Source organism: Hylobates moloch, unplaced genomic scaffold, assembly GCF_009828535.3.
Source record: "Hylobates moloch isolate HMO894 unplaced genomic scaffold, HMol_V3 SCAFFOLD_11, whole genome shotgun sequence".
Taxonomy (NCBI): Eukaryota; Metazoa; Chordata; class Mammalia; order Primates; family Hylobatidae; genus Hylobates; species Hylobates moloch.
The window spans coordinates 29,241,280-29,268,906 of NW_026652286.1; the positions used below are offsets into that span (position 1 = coordinate 29,241,280).

At 41.5% G+C, this 27,627-nt stretch overlaps 1 protein-coding gene across 2 annotated transcripts in view; it reads right to left on the reverse strand.

The window, feature by feature from the left end:
* Window positions 1–2,131: 2,131 nt before the first annotated feature.
* LDHC (lactate dehydrogenase C) overlaps window positions 2,132–27,627 on the reverse strand; it is a 40,899-nt gene continuing 15,403 nt past the window's right edge. For both annotated transcript variants that reach the window (XM_032166453.2, XM_032166454.2), the window contains exons 4-8: window positions 25,482–25,655; window positions 18,979–19,152; window positions 15,281–15,398; window positions 7,010–7,133; window positions 2,132–2,408 (exon numbers count right to left, since the gene is read on the reverse strand). In XM_032166453.2, coding sequence (XP_032022344.1) covers window positions 2,244–2,408; window positions 7,010–7,133; window positions 15,281–15,398; window positions 18,979–19,152; window positions 25,482–25,655 — 755 coding nt within the window. In that variant the 3' untranslated portion in view covers window positions 2,132–2,243. The remainder of the gene's footprint in view (window positions 2,409–7,009; window positions 7,134–15,280; window positions 15,399–18,978; window positions 19,153–25,481; window positions 25,656–27,627) is intronic.

Below are 27,627 nucleotides of genomic sequence, written 5' to 3' on the forward strand. Positions count from 1 at the left end.
AACAAGCTTTCAAAAAAGCCAAAACCCACAGAAGACTCCCCTTGCCCTCATCCTAACTCAACTGATAATAATTGTATACATTCAAGGGAAGATGCTGAAGAAAAAGGGGAAATAATAAAATAATGGGACACTAATCATGATCAGGAGTAGATGACCAGAATGAAAGCTATCAAGAGAGCAAGAATAACAGACTATGAGGGTAAGCCATGACTCTCTGACCAAATAAGTCAGCCTTTGCTAGTCATGCGAGTCCTCAGGGGCTGCATATCTACCTTCTGATCTTTCCCGTTGGTCCAGTTCTAGTCTTAATTTGTAAATTGACCGGGAGTGGTGGCTCATGCCTATAATCCCAGCACTTTGGGGGGCCGAGGCAGGAGGACTGCTTGAGCCCAGGAGTTGAAGACCAGCCTGGGCAACATGGTGAAACCCTGTCTCCAAAAAATACAAAAATCTGCAGGGTGTGGTGGCATGCGCCTGTAGTCTCAGCTACTCAGGAGGCTGAGGTGGGAGGATCTGATGAGCCCAGGAGTTCGAGGCTGCAGCAAGCCACAATTACCTGCTGCACTCCAGCTCCAGCCTGGGTGACAGAACAAGACCTTGTCTAAAAAAAGAAAAAAAAAATTGTAAATTACCTTGATACTGATTTCTTAGTTTTTGTTTTATTGTATAGTTCCTATAGCTGCCTTAAATTTCTTGTGGAATCAAGGAAATACTTCATATGTATGTATATACTATATAAATCAGTAGAAGCATTTTCACCTTTAGACACCAACAGGGAGCTATTAATGACTATTATCAAACATTAGTCAACAATCAGCCAGGCGCAGTTGCTCACACCTGTAATCCCAGTACTTTAGGAGGCTGAGGTGGGCAGCTCACTTGAGGTCAGGAGTTCAAGACCAGCCTGGCCAACATGGTGAAACCCCGTCTCTACTAAAAATACAAAAATTAGCCAGGCGTGGTGGCGGGTGCCTGTAATCCCAGCTACTTGAGAGGCTGAGGCAGAAGAATCACTTGAACCCAGGAGGTGGAGGTTGTAGTGAGCAGAGATCATGTCACTGCACTCTAGCCTAGGTGACAGAGTGAGACTCCGTCTCAAAAAGGAAAAAAAAAAATAGTCAAAAATCAATTCGTTGAGGTACCCTAAATACTCACTGTGGATACTTGAGGGCAGAGATAATGTCACACTGATTTCATAACTAGACCATAGCAAGCATAGTAATAGTCTGCTGCACAAATAACTGAGGATGGTATAAGCTCCCCAGGTGATATTTCAATTGAGACACCAAATCAACTATTTGAGTTTATATGACTGGTATAATACTTACAGAGTTGAATACAATCTTATTTAAATTTTTTACATCATAAAGTTACATCTGTATCTTCTTCTTCTTGTTTCTGCTTTTCTTCTGTGTTCTTCTTCTTCTTTTGAGTCTGAGTCTTCCTCTGTGGCCCAGGCTGGAGTGCAGTGGCACAATCATAGCCTTGAACTCCTGGGCTCAAGTTATCTACTGGTCTCAGTCTCCCAAGTAGCTGGACTACAGATGCAGGCCACCACATCTAATTTCTTTATTTTTGTAGAGATGGGGTGTTGCTATGTTGCCAAGGCTGGTCTCAAACTCCTGGACTCATGTGATCCTCCTGCCTCACCCTCCCAAAGCCCTGGGACTACAGCCATGAGCCACTGCACTCAGTTTTTTTTATTTCTTTTTGATATATATGGTCTTAAAAATAAGCATTTATAATGATTTTTTTTTGAGACAGAACCTCACTCTGTCGCCCAGGCTGCAGTGCCCGGCCACATTTATAATGATTATACATAAACATATGACGCTAATGTAATGAAGTGAATATGCTGGTACTCTAATGGACGAAAGCACAAGAAAAAATTGTGATACTAGAAAAAGGACTTGGTTTGTGAAAAGAATCAAAGCTCTATATTATAGTGATTATACATATTCTACTACATCTGAAGGCACTCTAACATATGTGACATACCTCAGAAGTATAACTTACACCTGTACAGACTGGGTATCATTAGAATAGAGCTATAAAGTATCCTTAAAGAGGAAAATCTCTTTCTTTACCATTTGCTCGTTCTAATCTTGACAGACTAGAGTTATGTCACAGGTCTCCAATTTGTTTTTATTTTTTAAAGATCCAATGAAAATACTTTCAAAATTTAAAATACACAGCCTGCTATCTTCTGTTCTCCAAACAGTGGAACATTAGAAGGCTTTAATTTAAAATATTAGATCCTTTTGAATATTCCAAAGTGTTTCTGCACTCTTCTTGAAAAGGGCCTCCTCCTCAGAATTCAAGTTAATTTTCACAACATCTGAGACACCATTCCGCCCCAAGACACAAGGGATACTGAGAAAGAGTTCTTCTTTTATTCCATATAATCCCTGAAAGGCAAGATAAGATATTGTTCAAATAACCTGATATGGAAAAGCAGCTAGGCAAAAGGGCATCAAAATAAGAGTAGACAGGAGAGACTAAAGCATTCAACAAGAATCGCTCAGAGGGTGGCAGAGTGATGATCAGCAGAAGCAAGAGCATCCTTATAAGCATGTGGAACTTACATTCAATGACATGAAGAAGATGCCAGAGGCCTTTAGAAGGACCAAGAAAGGTACAATTTACCTTATCCCTCACCAGGTCATCTTTCGGTTCACAGGAAAGGATGTCATGCAGTCTTTCATGATGCCATTTTCTCAAACGGAGGACTACGAGGATCAAGTAACTTTGTGTGTAGTCCAAACTACATCAAGGCAACAGTGAAGCAGGAGGCGACTGGGAAGGCTCTGCTTCATACCTTTACAGCAGGGAGCATCACTGAGTTTGGACAATGGGTGCTACGGGTGGCATTTTAAGCCTCCAGAGGTAAGCCCCCAGTGGAGCCTATAGATACTCTTACATGCCCGGTGGGGCCTGTGCCTCCCATCACCAGTTGCAATGGAATGCACTCCTGTCCTTCTGTACTCCTATCCACCACCTCCACCTGAGTTCTATTCAGGACCTCCCATCATGGATAGGGCCATAAAACAGGTGCAGCCCCATGGCACTGCCCTATCCTGGGCCCCTGGAACCTCCCATCAGAAGCCCCAAAATTCCCTCCATTCCTGCAGCCAAGGCCAAGAAGCAGCTGCCAGAGCCTATTACAACCTAGGCAACTCACACAACATCTACATGCATATGTACCAGCCTCCACCACCTCCATACTACCCTCCCTGGTCTTGGAAGATAGGAAAACTCAATATACCCCCAAAAAATTAAAATTAAAAAAATGTTAAAAGACACACAGTCAAAAAAAAAAAAAAAAAAAAGACACCCAGTAGACCCCTCACACTTCCCTGCCTCCTACCACTCATCACTCTTTACCCCTCTCCTTGGGGCTGAGTCTGGGGTTGTGGGAGAAGGGAGGGCCTTGTTCTTCTCCAGGACTGATTATAAACAGTTACCAGGAATGGCGTTGAAGGAAGAGGGGAGGCTCCTTGACTCTGGAGCAGTGCCTCACAGCTTTCCATGCTACAGAGCCCACGGGCGCTATTCAGCCATGCTTCCCTCTCACCATCTCTGGGGCTCTCCTCAGGCGCACAAGGTGTGCCCCTTGTTCCTGTTTTGCTCTAGTAACTTCTCCCCACAGGGGGATTCTCTGGTTACCTCCTCTACCATAGTCCAGCTCCCTCATTTTGGTAGCCACTTTACACTCAACCTCATAAGCACCATCAGATCAGCCAAGTGTCATCCCTGAGGGTACCCTGCCAGGAACTACTTACATTCCTTCCACTTTGGCATCTGCCTAGCTGTGGAAAGCCACTGTCTTTTCAGACTGTCAATCCACATTCTATTCAGCCAGGCTCCAGCCACAGTCATACTGAAATTCGCTTCCCTATCCTCTTTTTTTTTTTTTTTTTTTTAGGAGACAGTGTCTCGCTGTGTCACCCAGGCTGGAGTGCAGTGGTGCAGTCATAGCTCAATGTTGCCTGGACCTCCTGGGCTTAAGCAATCCTCCCACTTCAGCCTCCCAAGTAGCACACACCACCATGCCTGGCTATTTTTCTTTTCATTTTTTATAGAGATGGAGTCTTGTTATGTTGCCCAGGTTGGTCTCCAGCTCCCTCTCCGATCCTTGATCATTCTGTTGCCAACTCTGTGACATTTGAAGCTTTAACATGAGCTTCCATGGGTGTAACCAGAGGCAAGGCCTCTGATGGTGGCAGAGGAAGAAGTCCCTCTGCTTCCCTACTGGTTATTTCCAGAATTTGTTTCCCTTTACCTCCTGTCATCTCTCTTCTCTCTAGAAGAGGCACCTCAGACTGGAATTCGAGAATTCATTTCCACCCATCATGCCATCTGAGGACTGCTGGGTGGGCTGGGAACAAGGGCTCCTGCCTGAATCCTGGGACCAAGCCTGGCCCTGTGTGCTAACTGTGACCTGCTGCTAGCCTCCTCAGCCTACCCTTTTCCCTTTAAGCTTTATGCCTGGTTAGTGATAATTTCCCCTGGATATATTAGATTTTGTTCTCATTTGCTCTTGGACCAGCTGTGAAATACAGAGATTGTTTAAAGAGAATTCCCTATTTATTTGACAAAAAAAAAAATCCAATTAATACATTAATGTGAAATAAACTCTGCACACCTTGATTTGGTGAAAATGTGAAGTAGTAAAAGTGAAGTAACTGGGAAAGAAAGAAAAAATAAGAATATACAAATGACTCTGCTTGTAATGTCAAATGTTTAAATGTTTCCTATAAAATATAACTCAGCAGGGCGCAATGGCTCATGCCTGTAATTCCAGCGCTTTGGGAAGCCAAGGTGGGTGGATCGCTTCAGGTCACGAGTTCAAGACTAGCCTGGCAGCAGCGCAAAACCCCTTCTCTACTAAAAATACAAAAAATAGCCAGGTGTGGTGGTGCGTGCCTGTAATCCCAGCTACTTAGGAGGCTGAGGCACGAGAATCACTTGAACCCAGGAGGCAGAGGTTGCAGTGAGCTGAGATTGCGCCACTGCACTCCAGCCTGGGCAAGAGTGAGACTTCATCCCTCCCCAAAATATTAAAATTAAATTAAAATATAATGTCCATTGACTTGTTCGGTAAAGGCTATTAAATTCCCATATTACTCAGTTTCTTCACTGATTACTCATTTGACACTTCCCTGACTCTTTCTCCAGAGTCCTCGAGGGGTAGTTGCTTATTCTCCCATCGGTTCTGCAGCCTCAGAAAAGAAGGGGTGTGTGGTATCCATTGTGCACTCTTCATTGCCTCTTCCAAATCTTTGGGTTTTTTTTTGTTTGTTTTTGAGACCAGAGTCCCATTCTGTTGCCCAGGCTGGAGTGCAGTGACATGATCTTGGCTCACTGCAGCTTGTGCCTCCTGGGTTCAAGCGATTCTCTTGTCTCAGCCACCCAAGTAGCTGGGACTACAGGCATGCATCACCATACTCAGCTAATTTTTGTATTTTTAGTAGAGGCGGGGTTTCACCATGTTGACCAGCTGGTCTCAAACTCCTGACATCAAGTGACCCACCTGCCTCAGCCTCCCAAAGTGCTGGGATTACAGGCGTGAGCCACTGCACCTGCCCTGTTCTTCCAAATCATTAATCCCCTGCTCTTATAAAAACAAAACATATTTTCCCTATTTTTTGAAGATCATCTAATTCAGCTCTTCTTCCCTTTGTAATGACTAACCTCCTGGTTATTCAATCTCATTCACAGACTGACACATGGCTCACAGTCTTCCCTGTCTATCTCAATTTCTGCCATTATCCTTGTTAACTTCAATATGCATATGAATAATCCAACCAAAATTCCCTTTCCTTCCAGTTTCTAGACTTTTTTCGCTTATGAAACCTTCTGCTCCCACTCCCATTATCCTACTCCTTTTACTACCTCCTTTCACTAAAAATAGAGAAATCGGCAGGCTGTGGTGGCTCACGCCTGTAATGCCAGCAATTTGGGAGGCTGAGGCAGGCGGATCACAAGGTCAGAGATCGAGACCATCCTGGCTAACACAGTGAAACCCCATCTCTACTAAAAATACAAAAAAAATTAGCCAGGTGTGGTGGTGGGTGCCTATAGTCCCAGCTACTCGGGAGGCTGAGGCAGGAGAATGGCGTGAACCTGGGAGGTGGAGCTTGTAGTGAGCCGAGATCGCACAACTGCACTCCAGAGCCTGGGTGGCAGAGTGAGACTCCATCTCAAAAAAAAAAATAGACAAGTCATCAGATGCTTCCAATGTCAAATATACAAATCTACATGCATCAGTACACATTCTCTGTTAACTCCTGCCCCTCCTCCTTTTAGGGGTAATGCCTACAACTATGCTCTGGACTCCATCCCCCTCTGCTTACCACTTCTGTCTTCATCCTCTCCCTTGGTAGTTGATCTTTACTATAAGCATCTTATCTGTGTAACAAACAAACAAACTTCTTGCCCTGATTTTCCTTACTTTCACAACCAAATTCCTAAAAATAGCTATTACACTTGTCTTAATTTCCTCAGTCTACACCAGTGGTTCTCAGCCAGAGGTATTATAGGATCTAAGCCTGCAGCTACTGGGAGCCATCTTTGTTGCCCCATGGAAAAAGTCTGCATGAGTTGGAAGCCAATAAAGGAAAAAGATGAGCCAAGAGAATGGAGAGAAAAGACAGCTCTCATAATATCGTCTAATTACCAGAATCAGGCTTCCTTGGCATTTCAGTTACATAAGCCAATATATTTTCTTTTTGCATAAGCTAGTTTGAGTTGGCTTCACACTGTTTATAGGCCAGGGCTCAAAACTGTGTCCAAAACTGTAAACACGATCTTCAAACCTGGTTCTCTTTCAGGATTCCCTTCCTTAGGTCAAGATATCTGTATTTTTTTGACCTGACCTGAAGTCAAGGTCTTTGTATTTTTTATTCACTATTATATCCTCAACATCTTGTACACTGCCTGGCATATAGTAGTGACTCAATAAATATTAAAGGAAAGAATGATAAATGAAGATTTAATTTAAGCCTACCTTAACCATGGTGGAAACTGGGTGCACTCTCCTAAGATTTTTCAAAATGGATCCTACCAGATCCATCACAGACAGTCCAATAGCCCAAGAGGTATACCCCTTCAGCTTGATAATTTCATAGGCACTACAGTTGTAGAAAGTAAGAAAATCAAAATCATAATAAGTCAACCCAGAGAAAACATAATATTCTTCAAGCATCCATTTTGAAGTAATCTACATGTCAATGCAATTGTATTATAATTTTCTCATAGATTTCTTATAGAATTTATAAACAGGCAACAAAACTTTCTATACCAGTCTAATAAAACTTCACTACATACTTTATTACTTTTTTATTGATTTTTTTTTTTTTTTTTTTTTTTGAGACAGGGTCTTTCTTCCTTGCCCAGGCTGGAGGGCAGTTGTGTGTGATCGTGGCTCACTCCAACCTCTGCCTCCTGGGCTCATGCGATCCTCCCTCCTCAGCTTCCCAAGTAGCTACTTGGGAGTACAGGCATCAGCCACCATGCCTGGTTAATTTTTGTGTTCTTTGTAGATACAGGGTTTCGCCATGATGCCCAGGCTGGTTTCAAACTTCTGAGCTCAAGCAATCTGCTCGCCTCGGTTTCCTGGAGTGCTGGTATTATAGGTGTGAGCCACGGTGCCCAGCCTACTTACTTTAAGTAAAAATTAATTTACCACTTTTTTAATCATAAAGGCAGAATACTAGGACAAATGTGCCACTCAAGATGAAACTAGCTTTTAATATTTTTTGTATTGTTGCTTAAATATGCAACATAGAAACTAATCACCTTGAAAGTTACCATATAAATCTCTTAGACCATTTAAAATTGTTACTAGTGGCCGGGGGCAGTGGCTCACATCTGTAATCCCAGCACTTTGGGAGGCCGAGATGGGTGGATCACGAGGTCACAAGTTCGAGACCAGCCTGGCCAACACTGGCCAACACAGCGAAACCCCATCTCTACTAAAAATACAAAAATTAGCCAGGTGTGGTGGCATGTGCCTGTAGTCCCAGCTACTCGGGAGGCTGAGGCAGGAGAATCACTTGAACCTGGCGGGCAGAGGTTGCAGTGAGCCTAGACTACACCATTGCACTCCAGCCTGGGTGACAGAGTGAGACTCCATCTCAAAAAAAAAAATTGTTACTAGCTTGCCAATGTAAATTTATATAGTTGTAAGCTGTGTGTATATATCTTTCCTAAGAATATATCACTAAATCAATAATAAATGAATATGGAAAATATTCATGATACATTTTCAAAGGAAAATAGCACAATACTAAACATTATGCATTTTCTTATCTCTGGCTTGTAAAAAATATAAATTTTTATACAAACTTTAGAGCTGCATCAACCCACCAAGTTATTAATAGTGATTATTTTCACAAGACAGGCTTACGGGTGAGTCTTCTTTATGCCTGGCTGAATTTCCTTATTTCCTACAATTAATATTTATTATATATTTGCATAGCTACAAATAGTGGTCTCAGGTTTGGATTGACAGTCAACTTCACTGGACAAAGAGGGTTTAATTTAGCACTAAGTTTATTTAACTTTTAGAAAGGATATAGAACAAGAAGCACAGACTGTACAGCATATCATTCATATCAGGAGGTCTTACAACTACCCCGTTTTAAAGCCCCAAGAATGCACATAACACACTTGGTTGCCAAAGATAAGGCACATAGATATATACCACCTGAACACAGGGAGGTTGGGCCTGGACTGTTCCTACAGTAGTGTCCTATGATTTGACTATCAGTCCAAAATCAGGGCCACTATCAGAGGCCATGCAATACTTTTGATGACAAAAGTACTTTTAGACCCTCAATTCTATATGGCCAAGACTCTGGGGGTAAGTAAAAGGAAAGGGAAAGAGGGTCTGCCTGGCACCTGATTGACAGCATACTGTCTATGAGTTGAAGAAAAGAAAGCTCTACAGTAGATAACTGGGGACAAATCTCACCAGCTGAATCTGGATGACAGATTTATCCTCTCAGGTATTAACAAAATGGATTGAGAAACAGAAGAAAGTTGAGAATGGCTAAAAACATAATCCTTTAGTTGTTATTAACCATCCTGATGAAAATAAAATTGCTGGTGTAAAAGAAACGGTAAAGGGAGCAAATAGAAGAAATAGTTTCAAGGCTGGTACTTTAAGACAAAAACTGATACACATTGTAAACCAAATGCCCTCTTGGGAACAAGTAAGGACATCCTATTAAATCATAATGTCATTCCTCTGCAATTGATGGTTAGACAACAGAAAATCAGAAGCTGTTGTGTAAAAAGAGCTAAGTAGTTTTTAGATAAATAGTAGCAGCACCCTGAGGATTGTTTATAATTATAGATCCTCTGCTAAATGATCAAGAGGCAAATAATTTAATTTTAGATACTGTAGAGTTGAGAGGACCAATAGTGATAAGTACTGATCTGAAACACATTGGAATATTTGGTATTCAAATCACACAGGACTTCAATGGGAAATGTGATCTTAATCCTTGTTCCCTTAAAGCAAGTGTCTCAAATTAAAAAGGAACTGCCCGAGCACAGTGGCTCACACCTGTAATCCCAACACTTTGGGAGGCCGAGGTGGGCAGATTGCTTTAGCTCAGGAGTTTGTGACCAGCCTGGGGAACATGGTGAAACCCCATTCCTACCAAAAATACAAAAAGTGGCGAGGCATGGTGGCATGCAGCTGTATTCCTAGCTACTCAGGAGGCTGACGTGTAAGGATGGCTTGAGCCTGGGAGTCAGAGGTTGCAGTAAGCCAAGATCATGCCACTACACTCCAGCCTGGATGACAGAGCCAGACTCTGTCTCAAAAAAAGAAAAAAGAAAAAAAAGAACTACCATTCTCTGTGGTACAATTATTAGTGACTGGGTAGATAAAAGACCAACACTGTGACAGCCCTATGGGAGGTAGATGGGCTGCTCCATAACACTTGGAAACCACTATTGGTTAAAACAAGTTCCTTAGTGGGCGGGGGGTATGGATGTGCCTCCAGACCAATTAGATCCCTGCATTTATTGGAGACTGGTCTCCTGGCCCCTATAGCTGAAAATATATGGGCATAAGGGACATTTTTTGTTGAGAAGGATAGGAAAAGATACTGTAATATTAATACATATTGTGTTTTCTAGGGATTAATTTAACCTCTCATTCAAAGCTTTTTGGTGAAACAAAGCATTTGTAGGTTCCCTTAAGAGAATTTAAGAAAATTAAACATACCAATAATGATTGCCAAAGTAAAAGATATTTTGGTAAATTGACCCAAAACTTTCAATTGATGTGATACTTATGGAAATAGTTTGGCCAAAAAAAGAAATACATTTGCTTTAGAAATATAAAAACAGCGTGGTGGCTCTGGGAGGCTGAGGCGGGCAGATCACCTGAGGTCAGGAGTTGGAGACCAATTTGGCCAACATGGTGAAACCCCATCTCTACTAAAAATATGAAAACTAGCCAGGTGTGGTGGTATGCTCCTATAGTCCCAGCTACTCAAGAGGCTGAGGCATGAGAATCACTTGAACCCAGGAGGCGGAGGTTGCAGTGAGCCAAAATTGCCCCACTGCACTCCAGCCTGGGCAACAGAGCAAGACTCTGTCTCAAAAAAAAAAAAAAAAAAAAAAGAGAGAGAAAGAGATAAAACATGTGATTGAATGTGTGTATCAACACCTTTAATAAGACGCAAGTGATAGTAAATGACGGAGGGGGAAAAAAGACAGTCTAGTTGGTTAAGAATTACCAAAACATTGTGAAGGATTCTGTTTACCTACTGTGTCTTATAGATTCTAGTGGTTGTAGATGTACTAACTTGTCTTTTTCTATTTATAAAATATTGAAGAAATGTTTGTCAAATGAACTCTGAAGAATATATGATACAAAGATAATAATCTGAGGTCATGGAAAGGTACCAAGGGTAAAGGATTAACAGTGGATATGAGCCCTTTCGAAAAAGCCAGAAGTAAATGGGAAGATAACCTTGAGTTTGAGTTCAGGCAACATAGTTTTCTAGATATAAAAATTAGTTAAGATAAATGTGGACTATTAACTATAATAGAACTAGGTTATCAGCACTGGATTTTATGAAACCATTGATTTGTGCATTGTATCAGGACTAGCAGGACTGGGATCAAGTATGCAGATCCTGAGGGCTATGTGACAAGAAGTGCATTAAGAACTGTTGAGAATTTCCTTCTTTTGCAGTTAAAAAAAAAAAAACTGTTGAGAACCAAAGGCAGCCGCTTTCCTGTGTTGGGGAAGTCTGCCCCCATGTCAGCTTCCTTCTTTGTAACTGAGTGTGCCCCATGCAGTGATAGGGCCTAGAAGCTACACCTAAGCATTGCAATACTGTTGTTTTGTTTTGTTTTGTTTTTAGACAGAGTCTCCCTCTGTCACCCATGCTGGAGTGCAGTGGCGTGATCTCAACTCACAGCAACCTCCACCTCCCGGGTTCAAGTGATGCCTCAGCCTCCCGAATAGCTGGGATTACAGGCGCCCGCCACCAAGCCCAGCTGATTTTTGTATTTTACTAGAGACAGGGTTTCACCATGTTGGGCCAAGCTGGTCTCGAACTCCTGACCTTAAGAAGTGATCTACCCGCCTCAGCCTCCCAAAGTGCTGGGATTACAGGCATGAGCCACCACGTCTAGCCGCATTAAAATACCTTCTAAAGGGCCGGGCGTGGTGGCTCATGCCTGTAATCCCAGCACTTTGGGAGGCCAAGGCAGGCGGATCATGAGGTCAAGAAATTAAGACTCCTGGCCAACATGGTGAAACCCCGTTTCTACTAAAAATACAAAAATTAGCTGAGCATGGTGGCGCGTGCTTGTAGTCCTAGCTACTCAGGAGGCTGAGGCAGGAGAATTGCTTGAACCCGGGAGGTGGAGTGCAGAGCCCACCACTGCACTCCAGCCTGGCAACAGAGCGAGACTCCATCTCAAAAAAAAAAAAAAAAGAAATACCTTCTAAAGAAGACACTGATATGCTATACTGTGTTTTCTTCCTGGTATGCTTTCACCATGCTAGATAAACTTAATACTAGGTGAAAACCTATTACGTCCTGTGAGTCGGACAGTCTGAATTTCAGACAACAATTCGTGGCTATATACTTTTAATATTGTTGTTGTTGTTGTTTTGTTTGTTTGTTTGTTTTTAAGAGACGAGGTCTCACTCTGTTGCCCAGGTTGGAATGCAGTGGACTATCATTGTTCATTGCAACCTTGCATTCCTGGGCTCAAGTAATCCTCCCATCTCAATCTCCCAGGTAGCTAAGACTACAGGTATGCAACAGTACAACTAGTTAATTTTTTAATGTAATTTTTTTTTTTTTAAGGGACAGGATCTTTCTTTGCTGTCCAGGCTAGTGTGCAGTGGTGTGATCGTACCTCTGCGAGTTTGAGTTGAGCCTAAAACTCCTGGGCTCAAGTGATCTTCCTGCCTTAACCACCCCAGTAGGTGGGACTACAGACATACCACCAGTAGGTGGGACTACAGACATACCACCATGCCTCGCTAATTTTTTAAAATTTTTTGTGGACACATGATCTCACTCTGTTGCCCCAGCTGATCTGAAATGCCTGGCCTCAAACAGTCCTCCTACCTCAGCCTCCCAAAGTGTTGGGATTACAGATGTGAGCCACTGCACCCAGCCTTCACTGCTTTTTTTTTTTTTTTTTTGGAGACGGAGTCTCGCTCTGTCGCCCAGGCTGGAGTGCAGTGGCACGATCTCAGCTCACTGCAAACTCTGCCTCCCGGGTTCATGCCATTCTCCTGCCTCAGCCTCCCAAGTAGCTGGGACTACAGGCGCCCACCACCACGCCCGGCTAATTTTTTGTAGTTTTAGTAGAGACGGGGTTTCACCATGTTACCCAGGATGGTCTCGATCTCCTGACCTCATAATCCGCCCGCCTCAGCCTCCCAAAGTGCTGGGATTACAAGCGTGAGCCACCGTGCCCGGCCAACTGCTTTTTTTTTTTTTTTTTTAGGTGGAGTCTCCCTCTGTCGCCCAGGCTGGAGTGCAATGGCGCTATCTCGGCTCACTGCAAGCTCCACTTCCCGGGTTCATACCATTCTCCTGCCTCAGCCTCCCGAGTAGCTGGGACTACAGGCGCCCGCCACCACGCCCAGCTAATTTTTTGTGTGTTTTTAGTAGAGACGGGGTTTCACTGTGTTAGCCAGGATGGTCTTGATCTCCTGACCTCGTGATCCACCTGCCTCGGCCTCCCAAAGTGCTGGGATTACAGGCATGAGCCACCGTGCCCAGCCCTGCTTTTTTAACTATGGTAAAATTTATCATCTTAACAATTATAGTTCAGTGGCATTAAGTACATTAACACTGCTGTGCAGTCATTACCACAATCCTCTCAAATGTTTTCATCTTCCCAAACTGTTGCTCTGTACTCATACACGTTGCCATGTTACTCTTTATAACCAAAAATAAAATAATATAAACTTTTAAAACTAAAAGGCATTTAAGAGAATAAAAACTCACCCATGATCACTTGTTATATTATGTGACCTTTTAGTCTCTGCCCTAATTCTTACACATTTTTGTTTTATTATTTTATTTTATTTATTTATTTGTTTGTTTGTTATATTTGAGACAGAGTCTTGCTCTGTTGCCAGGCTGGAGTGCAGTGGTGCGATCTCGACTCACTGCAACCTCCACCTTCCTGGGTTCAAGCGATTCTCCTGCCTCAGCCTCCTGAGTAGCTGGGATTACAGGGGTGCACCACGACACCCGGCTAATTTTTTTTTTTTTTTTTTTCTTTGGTATTTTACTAGAGACGGAGTTTCACCATATTGGCCAGGATGGTCTTGATCTCCTGACCTCATGATCGGCCCACCTCGGCCTCCCAAAATGCTGGGATTACAGGCATGAGCCACTGTGCCCAGCCTATTATTTTATTTATTTGTCTTTTTTCTGAGACAGAGTCTTGCTCTGTTGCCCAAGCTGGAGTGCACTGGCACGATCTTGGCTCACTGCAGCCTCCGCCTCCTGGGTTCAACCAATTCTCGTGCCTCAGCCTCCCAAGTAGCTGGGATTACAGGCACGCACCACCACATCTGGCTAATTTTTGTTTTGTTTTGTTTTTTTCTAGTAGACACAGTTTTCACCATGTTGGCCGGGCTGCCCTCAAACTCCTGACCTCAGGTGATCTGCCCATCTTGGCCTCCCAAAGTGTTGGGATTATAGGCATGAGCCACCATGCCCGGCCTCTTACACATTTTTGTAGGGTTGTTGTAAGTATACATACAGTAGACTTGAGGTTTTTGTTAAGTTCAATATTCCAAGCTGTGAACATCCAAAAGTGATTTTTAAGTTCTTTTTTTTTTTTTTTTTTTTTTGAGATGGAGTTTCACTCTTGTCGCCCAGGCTGGAGTGCAATGGCGCTGTCTTGGCTCACTGCAACCTCTGACTCCTGGGTTCCAGTGATTCTCCCGCCTCAGCCTCCCAAGTACCTGGGATTACAGGCGCCCATCACCACACCCAGCTAATTTTTGTATTTTTAGAAGAGATGGGGTTTTACCATGTTGTTCAGCTGGTCTCGAACTCCTGACCTCAGGTGATCCACCCGCCTTGGCCTCCCAAAGTGCTGGAATTACAGCCGTGAGCCACCCCGCCCAGCCAATTTTTAAGTTCTATAACTTCTACTAATATGTAACTTGACTCTTGACTAACGCATGAAGAATAATCCTGTGTGCTGTTAAGGCTAATATATATGGAGTCAGATGCTTCATTTATAAGAAAACCATATTGATTTCTGATCATCTGCATTAGCTTAATGTTTCATCTACTCAAATGATGAACATTTAATAAGTTCTTGGCATGGTTCTAGCATTTTACATGTAGTATTAAATTATTTACTCTCTATAATAGCCCTGTAAAGTAGGTTCTATAATTATCCTCATTTTGAAGATGAGTAAACAACTTTTGATATTTTAAGTAATTTCCCAATATCATATCACCAATAAATGATGAAGCAGGTTTCAAACCTGGACAACCTGGCTCCAAAGTCCATGCTCATAATCACTATGCTTTTATTACTCTCAAATATATGAGTTGTGAAATAATAAGTACTTTTTCTTTTTGAAAAATGCCCCCAAAAAGAAAGCTATGTATAAGTCTGAATTTAGTGATTTTCAGGAGCCTAGAGTTATTTATCTCACAAAAAGCAAGGATCAACTACTTGATTTTTGTCTGTGATATTTATTCTTAAGACTGATTATTAAGGCATTAAGAAACTTAATAGGTACTATTACCTTTGAATAACTTGTTTATGGATATTTTTCCAGTGTTCCTTATCTGAATCTGTTCCTAATTTAGGGTCCAGAGTCTTCAGAGCAACGCCAGCAACATTCACCCCACTCCATAAGGGCACTAAAAAATACAGATCTCAAAATAAACTCTTCTTCCCAATATTGCATCAGGAGTTTGAGTTCAGTGTTGTTTTTTTAAGTTAGGTTGCACCTGATACGGTTCAGATGTTTGTCCCCTCCAAATCTCATGTTGAAATGTAACCCCTAGTGTTGGGGGTGGGAAGTGTCTGATCATGGGTGCAGATCCCTCATGAATAGCTTAGCATTATCCCCTGTTGATGAGTGAGTTTTCACTCTGAGTTCATGTGAGATCTGGTTGTTTAAAAGTGTATGGCACCTCCTCTCTCTCTCTTGTTTCCACCCTCACCATGTGATACATCTACTCCTCCTTTGACTTCTGCCATGATTGCAAGCTTCCTGAGGCCCTCATCAAGAGCATATCTTGGAGCCATGCCTGTATAACCTGCAGAAGCACAAACTAAATTAAACCTCTTTTCTTTATAAATTACTCAGCCTCAGGTATTTCTTTTTTTTTTTTCTTTTTCACTCAGGCTGCAGCATAGTGGCTTGATCTCAGCTCACTGTAACCTCCACCTCCCAGGTTCAAGGGATTCTTCTGTTTCAGCCTCCCGAGCAGCTGGGATTACAGGTGTGTGCCACCACACCCAGCTTTTTTTTTTGTATTTTTAGTAGAGATGGGGTTTCGCTATGTTGGCCAGGCTGGTCTTAAACTCCTGGCCTTAAGTGATCCACATGCATTGGCCTCCAAAAGTGCTGGGATTACAGGCATGAGCCACTACTCCTGGCCAGGTATTTCTTTTTTTTTTTTTTTTTTTTTTTTTTTTTGAGACGGAGTGGCTCACTGCAAGCTCCACCTCCCAGGTTCATGCCATTCTCCTGCCTCAGCCTCCCGAGTCGCTGGGACTACAGGTGCCCACCACCACGCCTGGCTAATTTTTTGTATTTTCAGTAGAGACAGGGTTTCACCGTGTTAGCCAGGATGGTCTCAATCTCCTGACCTCCTGATCCGCCCACCTCTGCCTCCCAAAGTGCTGGGATTACGGGCGTGAGCCACCGTGCCCGGTCCTGGCCAGGTATTTCTTTACAGCAACACAAAAATGGCCCAAAATACCACCTTACACCATACATAAAAATAGGTTTCAAATGTATAAAAGAGGGAAATGTAAGAAATAAAATTATAAGGTTGTTAGAAAATATGTAGTAGATTTATAATTGTGTGGTATAGAAGGCATTTTTAAGCAACATACATATTTTTTAAGCAACATGCAAAATGCAGCATAAATAAAGAAAAAGACTGATAAGAAAGATAAAATATAAGCAATTAGAGGGAAAAGAATATCAAATTAATACCATACTTCTCAATAGTAAAAAAAGAGCCAAGGAGGAATAACTGTCAATCTAGAATCTCACATCCAATTAACCTGTCATTCCAGAATAAGATGAGACTAAAACAGTCATATAAACAACACCAACAGGATAGAGTTCAGGAAGAAATAAATTGAATCCAGGCAAAGAAATTAGATGGAGAAAATAAAGATAAGCAATACAACTGGCAAACCTGTAAATGAATCTAAACAAGTATTAACTATTCAAATAATAATAATTATAACCAGTTTGGGGGATATAAGAACAGTATGGATACAGAAAAGAAATTAATAATTACACGTGTGACAGAAAGAAGATGGTGTCAACATCATAAAAAAGACGATGATCAAACTAAAAGCATTCTAAGATCTTTGTATTATCCCAGCCGGGCACAGTGGCTCATGCCTATAATCCCAGCACTTTGGGAGGCTGTGGCGGGTGGATCACCTGAGGTCAGGAGTTTGAGACCAGCCTGACCAACATGGCAAAACCCTGTCTCTACTAAAAATACAAAATTAGTCGGGTGTGGTGGTGCATGCCTGTAATCCCAGCTACTGAGGAGGCTGAGGCAGGAGAATCACTTGAACTCAGGAGGCAGAGGTTGTGGTGAGCCGAGATCACGCCATTGCACTCCAGCCTGGGCAACAAGAGTGAAACTCTGTCTCAAAAAAAAAAAAAAAAAAATCTTTGTATTATCCCAAAGGAGAGTAAATAAATTTATCATCTGAGGTCAAGTATGAATGTTAAAAATTTATAACCATTTATAAGGTAAGTGTATAATTCAAAGTATTAGAGGAAATTAAAGAAAGTAGATCCAATGGAAAGCAGAAAAAGAGAAAGGAAACCGAAAAATCATGCTAAATAGAATACTAAATATGTTCAAATTAATACTAATCAGAATATACTGTTTTCTAAAAATAAAGTTATAGAATATTAAATGTGAGAAATTAAAATGCACCAGAGAAAATTAGTTTTAATGAACTTCAGGAAAAATAACACAAGCCAACAGGGTCAAAGTAAGGCTCTGGTTGAAGAAATATTTGTCCAAATCAAATAAAGTATTTGTTATATTATGGTTCTTGGATTATAAAGAAAAGGGCACTCTAAATGTTTTGAATAAATAAATGAATGTTTGAACAAATGGTCTTTATTCTCAATTGGTTTATTGCCATTATGGAAAGAAGATTTACATACATGACACAATTAAAGAATACTAAAAAGTATAAAGTTCTAACCATGTAGCAGAGACTAAATGTTTAAATTCAGTAAAGAGAGAGGTTGGTGTGGCCTGAATAGTTAAAATCACATATTATTTCATTTATATGAAAAATCTGGAATAAATAAATCTACAGAATGAGAAAGTAGATTAGTGGTTGCCTGGGGCTAGGGTAGGGGAAAAAAATGTGGATTTCATTTTGGGCTGATGAAAAGATTCTGTATTTAGACCGTGGTGATGTTAGTACAACCCTGTGAATATACCAGAAACTCATGAATTCTGTAATTTGCTGGTTGAATTTTATGGTATGTGAATTGTATTAGTCCATTCTCACATTGCTATAAAGAAATACCTGAGACTAGGCAACTTACAAAGAAAAGAGGTTCAACTGGCTCACAATTCTGCAAGCTATACAGGAAGCACAATGCTGGCATCTGCTTGGCTTCCTGGGAGGCCTCAGGAAACTTTCAATCATGGAAGAAGGCGAAGGGGAAGCAGGAGTGTCTTATATGGCTACAGCAGGAGAAGGAGGGAGAAAGGGGGGTGGTGCCACACACTTTTAAACAACTATATCTCACAAGAACTCACTATTGTGAAAACAGTACTACGGCGGATGGTGTTAACCATGACAACCTGCCTCCATGATCCAACCACCTCCCATCAGGCCCCAGCTCCCACACTGGGGATTACAATTCAACATGAGATTTGGGCAGGGACACAGATCCAAACCATATCATGAATTATGTCTTAATAAAGCTGTTTAAAAAAATCACAATAAATAAAAAAGTATTACAGATAAGAGAAACACTCATATTGACTATTAAAACAGCTATATGCTTTGTGGACTATTTTATGAAAGATAGCTAAATCAATGCTGCAAAAGATTGAAACTAAAGGAATAGTAAAAGTTACACCAGGGAAATACCAACAAAATTAAACTTATACAACTATATTAATATCAGGAAAAAAACTTTAAAGGAAATAAGCATTAGTAGAGATAAGAAGGGTAGTCACATAATAATAATAGATTTATACTTACCACTAGAATCACCATGTTCTCCAATAATCCAACCATGGCAGCTTGTGGGGTGGACACCCAACTTTTCTCCAATTAGGTAACGGAAACGGGCGGAGTCTAGATTACAACCACTTCCAATTACACGAGTTACAGGTAAGCCACTTATCTTCCAGACTATATATGTCAAAATATCCACTAAGAAGAAAAATTTCATGTTAGAAAAAGATTCATCGTAACTTAAAAAAAAATTTTTTTTCCTGAATACATAGATGAATTGTTTTAGAGTCAAATACAGATTTACTACAAAGTGAAGCAAATCACTGGCTGGGTGCGGTGGCTCATGCCTGTAATCCCCCAGCACTTTGGGAGGCTTAGGTAGGTGGATCACTTGAGGCCAGGACTTTGAAACCAGCCTGGCCAACATGGTGAAACCGTCTCTACCAACAAATACAAAAATTAGCCAGACATGGTGGCACACACCTGCATTCCCAGCTACTTGGGAGGCTAAGAAGGAACCAGAAAACCAACCTTGGTAATATAACAAAATAAGGCTCGTCAACACCCCCCAAAAATCACACAAGTTCACAAGCAATGGATCCAAACCAAGAAGAAATCCCTGGTTTACCTGAAAAAGAATTCAGGACGTTAGCTATTAAGCTAATCAGGGAGGGACCAGAGAAAGGCAAAGCCCAATGCAAGGAAATAAAAAAAAAGATACAAGAAGTGAAGGGAGAAATATTCATGTAAATAAACAGCTTAAAGAAAAAACAATAAAAAATTCAGGAAACTTTGGACACACTTTTAGATATGTGAAATGCTCTGAAAAGTCTCAGCAATAGAATTGAACAAGCAGAAGAAAGAAATTCAGAGCTCAAAGACAAGGTCTTCAAATTAACCCAATTCAACAAAGACAAAGAAAAAGAATAAGAAGATATGAACAAAGCCTCCAGGACGTCTGGGATTACGATAAACAACCAAACCTAAGAATAATCGGTGTTCCTGAGGAAGAAGACAATTCTAAAAGCTTAGAAAACATATCTGGTATTTGGGGAGATAATCAAGGAAAACCTCCCGGCCTTGCTAGAGACCTAGACATGCAAATACAAGAAGCACAAAGGACACCTGGGAAATTCATCGCAAAAAGATCTTTGCCTAGCACACTGTCATCAGGTTACCCAAAGTTAAGACAAAGGAAAGAATCTTAAGAACTGTGAGACAGAAGCACCAGGTAACCTATAAAGAAAAACCTATCAAATTAACAGCAGATTTCTCAGCAGAAACCCTACAACCTAGAAGGTATTTGGGCCCGATCTTCAGCCTCCTCAAACAAAACAATTATCAGCCAAGAATGTTGTATCCAGTGAAACTAAGAATCATATATGAAGGAAAGATACAGTCATTTTCAGACAAACAAATGCTGAGAGAATTTGCCACTACCAAGCCACCACTATAAGAACTGCTAAATGGAGCTCTAAATCTTGAAACAAATCCTGGAAACATATCAAAACAGAACCCCCTTTTTTTTTTTTTTTTCCTTTTTTTGAGATGGAGTCTTGCTCTGTCGCCCAGGCTGGAGTGCAGTGGCATGATCTCAGCTCACTGCAACCTCTGCCTCCCAGGTTCAAGCAATTCTCCTGCCGCGTCAGCCTACCGAGTAGCTGGGACTACAGGTGCCCACAACCATGCCCAGCTAATTTTTGTGTTTTTAGTAGAAACAGCGTTTCACTATGTTGGGCAGGCTGGTCTTGAACTCCTGACCACAGGTGATCCGCCCACCTTGGCCTCCCAAAATGCTGGGATTACAGGCACGAGCCACTGTGCCTGGCCCTGAACTTCCTTAAAGCATAAATCACACAGGACCTATAAAACAAAAACACAAGTTAAAAAGCAAAAACAAACATACAAACAAAAACCCAAAGTACACAGGCAACAAAAAGCATGATGAATACAATGGTACCTTGCATTTCAATACTAACACTGAATGTAAATGGCCTAAATGCTCCACTTAAAAGATACAGAACTGCAGAATGGAAAAGAACTAACCAACCGTCTGCTGTCTTCAGGAGACTCATCTAACATACAAGGACTCACATAAACTTAAAGGGGTGGAAAAAGGCATTTCATGCAAATGGACACCAAAAGTGAGCTGGGGTAGATATTCTTATATCAGACAAAACAAACTTTAAAGCAACAGCGGTTAAAAGAGACAAAGAGGGACATTATATAATGGTAAAAGGCCTTGTCCAACAGGAAAATATCACAGTCCTAAACATATATGCACCTAACACTGGAGCTCCCAAATTTATAAAAGATTTACTAATAAACCTAAGAAATAAGACAGACAGCAACACAATAATAGTGGGGGACACTTCAATACTCCGCTGACAGCAACAGACAAGTCATCAAGACAGAAAGTCAACAAGGAAACAGTGGATTTAAACTATACCTTGGAACAAATGGATTTAACAGATCTATACAGAACATTTCATCCAACAACCACAGAATACACATTCTATTCAACAGCACATGGAACTTTCTCCAAGACAGACCATATGATAGGCCATAAAACGAGCCTCAATAAATTTAAGAAAATTGAAATTATATCAAGCACTCTCAGACCACAGTGGAATAAAACTGGAAATCAACTCCAAAAGGAACTTTCAAAACCATGCAAATACATGGAAATTAAATAACCTGCTCCTGAATGAGCACTGGGTCAAAAATGAAATCAAGATAGAAATAAAAATTCTTCTAACTGAATGACGGTAATGACAAAACCTATCAAAACCGCTAGGATACAGCTAAGGTGATGCCAAGAGGAAAGTTCATAGCCCTAAATGCCTACATCAAAAAGTCTGAAAGATCACAAAAGACAATCTAAGGTCACACCTCAAGGAACTAGAGAAACAAGAACAAACCAAACCCAAACCCAGCAGAAGAAAGGAAATAACCAAGATCAGAGCAGAACTAAATGAAATTGAAACAAAAAAGTACAAAAGATAAATGAAACAAAAAGCTGGTTCTTTGAAAAGATAAATCAAATTGATAGACTATTAGCAAGATTAACCAAGAAAAGAAGAGAGCAGGCCGGGTGCAGTGGCTCACACATGTAATCCCAGCACTTTGGGAGGTGAGGCGGGTGGATCACCTGAGGTCAGGAGTTCCAGACGAGCCTGGCCAACGTGATGAAACCCTGTCTGTACTAAAAATTTAAAAATTAGCTGGGCGTGGTGGCGGGCACCTGTAACCCCAGCTACTCAGGAGGCTGAGGTGGGAGAATCACTTGAACCCGGGAGGTGGAGGTTGCAGTGAGATGAAATTGCGCCCTTACACTCCAGCCTGGGTGAAAGAGCAAAACTCCGTTACAAAAAAAAAAAAAGAGCAAATCCAAATAACCTCATTAAGAAATGAAACAGGAGATATTACAACTGACACCACTGATCATTCAAGGCTACTATGAACACCTTTGCGCACATAAACTAGAAAACCTAGAAGAGATGGATAAATTCCTGGAAATATACAACCTTCCTAGCTTAAATCAGGAATAATTAGATACCCTGAATAGACCAATAACAAGCAGCAAGATTGAAATGGTAATTAAAAATTACCAACAAAAAGAAGTCCAGGATCAGATAGATTCACAGCAGAATTCTACCAGACACTCAAAGAAGAATGGGTACCAATCCTTTTGACACTATTCCACAAAACAGAGAAAGAAGGAACCTTCCCTAATTCATTCTATGAAGCCAGTATCACCCTAATACCAAAACCAGGGAGGGACACAACCAAAAAAGAAAACTACAGACCGATATCCTTCATGAACATAGATGCTAAAATCCTTAACAAAATACTAGCTAACCGAATCCAAAAACATATCAAAAAGATAATCCACCATGATCAAGTGGGTTTCCTGCCAGGGATGCAGGGATGGTTCAACATACACAAGTCAATAAACATGCTATACCACATAAACAGAATTAAAAACAAAAATCACATGATCATCTCAATAGATGCAGAAAAACCATTCAACAAAATCCAGCATCCCTTCATGATTAAAACCCGCAGCAAAATCAGCATACAAGGGACATCCTTAATGGAATAAAAGCCATCTATGGGATGGGCACAGTGGCTCACACCTGTAATTCCAGCACTTTGGGAGGCTGAGGCATGTGGATCACCTGAGGTCAGGAGTTCAAGACCAGCCAGACCAATATGGTGAAACCCTGTCTCTACTAAAAATACAAAAAATAGCTGGGTGTGGTGATATACACCTGTGGTCCCAGCTACTTGGGAGGCTGAGACAGGAGAATTCCTTGAACCCGGGAGGCAGAGGTTGCAGTGAGTCAAGATTGCACCAGACTCTGTCTCAAAAAAAAAAAAAAAAGCCATCTATGGCAAAACCACAGCCAATATAATACTGAATGGGGGAAAAGTTGAAAACATTCCCTCTGAGAACAGCAACAAGACAAGGATGCCCACTCTCACCACTCCTCTTCAACATACTACTGGAAGTCCTAGCCAGAGCAATCAGACAAGAGAAAGAAATAAAGGGCATCCAAATCGGTAAAGTGGAAGTCAAACTGTCCCTGTTTGATCATTTACCTTGAAAACCCCGGCTGGGTGCTGTGGCTCACGCCTGTAATCCCAGCACTTTGGGAGGCCGAGGCAGGCGGATCACCTGAGGTCAGGAGTTTGAGACCAGCCTGGCCAACATGGTGTAACCTTGTCTTTACTAAAAATACAAATACAAAAATTAGCCAGGAGTGGTGGTGTACACCTGCAGTCCCAGCAACATGGGAGGCTGAACAGGAGAATCGCTTGAACCCGTGACAAGGAGGTTGCGGTGAGCCAAGGTCATGCCACTGCATTCCAGCCTGGGACACAGAGCAAGACTCCATCTCAAAAACAAAAAACAAAAACACACATACAAACACACACAATGATATTGGATTGGCTAAAATTTATTTTATTTTATTTATTTATTTTTATTTTTATTTTTTGAGACAGAGTTTCACTCTTGTTGCCCGGGCTGGAATGCAATGGTGCGATCTCAACTCACCACAACCTCCACTTCCCAGGTTCAAGTGATTCTCCTGCCTCAGCCTCTTGAGTAGCTGGGATTACAGGCATGCACCACCACACACCCGGCTAATTTTTATTTTTAGTAGAGATGGGGTTTCACTACATTGGCCAGGCTAGTCTTGAACTCTTGACCTCAGGTGATCCACCTGCCTTAGGCTCCCAAAGTGTTGCGGGCATTACAGGTGTGAGCCACCATGCCTGGCCTGGATTGGCTAAAATTTAAAACTGCTTTTTGGTTTTTTTTTTGTTTTTTTTTTGAGACAAGTTTTCACTCTGCCACTCAGGCTGGAGTGCAGTGGTACAACCACAGCTCACTGCAGCCCAGACCTCCCAGGCTTATGCAATCTTCATACCCAGCTTTTTTACTTTATTTTATGTACAGACAAGGTCTCCCTATGTTGCCCACACTGGTCTCAAACTCCTAGGCTCAAGCGATCCTTCTGCCTCAGCCTCCCAAAGTGTGAGGATTACAGGCATGAGCCACAATGCCCAACCTGTTTGGTAATTTCTGATAGAGTTAAACATATACCTACCATATAACCCACCTATGTTACTCCCAGGTATTTTTCCAAGAGAAATAAAGACATATGACCACACAAATACTTACACACAAATTATGATATTAGTTTCATTCATAATAGCCCAAAACTGGAAATAATATGTTTCAACAGATGAATAAACAAAATAGCATTTTAAATGTATAAACAATGGCTGGGTGCAATAGCTCACATCTGTAATCCCAGCACTTTGGGAGGCCAAGGCGAGTAGACTGCCTGAGCTTAGGAGTTCCAGACCAGACTGGACAAAATAGTGAAACCCCACTTCTTCCAAAAATACAAAAATTAGCTGGGTGTGATGGGACATGTCTGTGGTCCCAGCTACTGGGGAGCCTGAGGTGGGAGGATCGATTGAGCCTGTGAGGCAGAGGTTACAGTGCGCCAAGATTACACCACTGCAATCCAACCTCGAGTGAGACAGAGGTTGAGTGACACCCCATCTCAGAGTGAGACCCCATCTCAAACAAACAAACAAAAATGTATAAACAAAAGAATACTTTGGCACTAAAAAAGGAACAATATGATACACTCAATAATATGGATGAATCCCAAAATAATTATGCTGGGTGAAAGAAGTCAGGCAGAAAAAATTACATTCAGCATGATTCCATTCATATAAAATTGCAGAAAACGGGGCCAGAGGTGGAATGAGAGATGAAGTGCAAGGAGGCACAAGAAAACTTTCAGAGGTAACTGAAATGTTTTGTATCTTGATCATGGTGGTAGTTTCATGAGTGATTACATTTATCAAAACTCATTGCATTATATACTTTAAATGAATGCAATTTATTGTACATAAATGTTACCTCAATGAAGTTGATTCTTTTAAAGGAATGGTATGGAAAGATCATCCTTATGCAATAGAATGGAAGACAGAAAACTCACCTGGATTTGAAACAACAAGAATTTTACAATCAGGACTATAATGGACTATGGTAGGAATGATTGATTTCATTATAGCCACATTACGTTGGACCAGGGCAAGGCGAGTTTCTCCCTCCTGCTGCCTTGCACCTGCTGTGACAATAACTATTCTGGAGTTTGCAGATACACTGTAATCTAAAAAGGAAGCAAAATACTATATTTGGATCAAGATTACCATAACCACTGTGACTTAACTCCTTAAAACTCTATTGTATGTTCTTAGTATTATATTAAAGTATCCATGTACCTTTATGTCTGGCATTTTGGAGATGAACAGACTTTTCTAACCTGTATAATCTGAAGGAAGCCTTGTCACTATGACTTGCCAAATTTCACATAGCTACCTCAAAAATTTTTATAATAATAGAAACTAACATCCCCTTTTGCCCAAATTCCCATGTGTTATGAAGGCCCAAGGCAATGAAAGTCAGCTCTCTGCCTTCTTAGAAACACCAAAATGAGGCCGGGCACAGTGGCTCACGCCTGTAATCCCAGAACTTTGGGAGGCCAAGGCGGGCAGATCACGAGGTCAAGAGATCAAGACCATCTTGGCCAACATGGTAAAATCCTGTCTCTACTAAAAATACAAAAATTAGCTGGGAGTGGTGGCACATGCCTGTAGTCCCAGCTACTTGGGAGGCTGAGGCAGGAGAACCGCTTGAACCTGGGAGGCGGAGGTTGAAGTGAACAAAGATCGTGCCACTGCACTCCAGCCTGGCGAGACTCCATCTCAAAAAAAAAAAAAAAAAAAGAAAGACCAAAATGAATAAAGACTTAGAACTCTGAGAATTTATGTGTCTGTTTCAGGAGTCTAAGAGTGAGAATGTATTTACTTCTAATATTGTAAGGGACTGGGTTTGAAATCACAAACAAGTTCTTGACCCACACAAGAAAATAAACTACGTACTAAATGACCAGTTGTTTCACCTGTTGAATACAATGTCACTACTATGTAGCACTTACTAACTCATACTGGACTTCTTTTTTTTTTTTTTTCGAGATAGGGTCTCACTCTGTTGCCCAGCCTGGAGTATGGTGGTGCCATCTCAGCTCACTGCAACGTCTGCCTCTCAGGTTCAAGAGATTCTCCCACATCAGCCTCCTGAGTAGCTGGGACTATAGGCACGCACCATCACACACAGCTAAAATTTTATTTTTTGGTAGAGACGGGGTTTCACCATGTTGGCCAGGCTGGTTTCGAACTCCTGACCTCAACTGATCCACCTACCTCGGCCTCCTAAAGTGTTGGGATTACAGGCGTGAGCCACCACATGTGGCCTCATACTGGACTTTTTAAAAAAGAACTATATAGCTGAAGGCTATCTACCATATGGATGTAACAAATTAGTTAAAATATCCTCTATATCTATCTCATCTCGACTTTTCATGTTCTTTTAGAAAATGAAATCTAATAGCTGGGCGTGGTGGCTCACACCTGTAATTCCAACACTTTGGAAGTTGAGGCTGGCGGATCACATGAGGTCAGGAGTTCAAGACCAGCCTGACCAACATGTCTCTACTAAAAATACAAAAATTAGCCAGCCATGGTAGCATGCATCTGTAATCCCAGCTACTCAGGAGGCTGAGGCAGGAGAATGGCTTGAACCCAGGAGGCGGAGGTTGCAGTGAGCCCAGATAGTGCCACTGCACTCCAGCCTGTGTGACAGAGTGAGACTCTGTCTCAAAAAAAAAAAAAAGAAAGAAAGAAAAGAAAAGAAAATGAAATCTACTTAATTTTTAAAATATTACATCTTCATTTATGGTGATTCTTGTATCTTTCTAATCCAAAAGAGAAGATAACTTATGAAATATGAACACTGTTGTTTTTCCTGCCCCAGTAAAGATTTTAACTAGAAAGGCAAACTTAGGAATTAGATGACGTTTCTGGCCAGGCACAGTGGCTCACACCTGTAATCCCAGCACTTTAGGAGGCCGAGATGGGTGGATCACTTGAGGTCAAGAGTTCAAGACCAGCCTAGCCAACATGGTGAAACCCCGTCTCTACTAAAACTACAAAAATTAGCTGGGCATGATGGCACGTGCTGTAATCCCAGTTACTCAGGAGGCTAAAGCAGGAAAATCACTTGAACCTGGGAGGTGGAGGTTG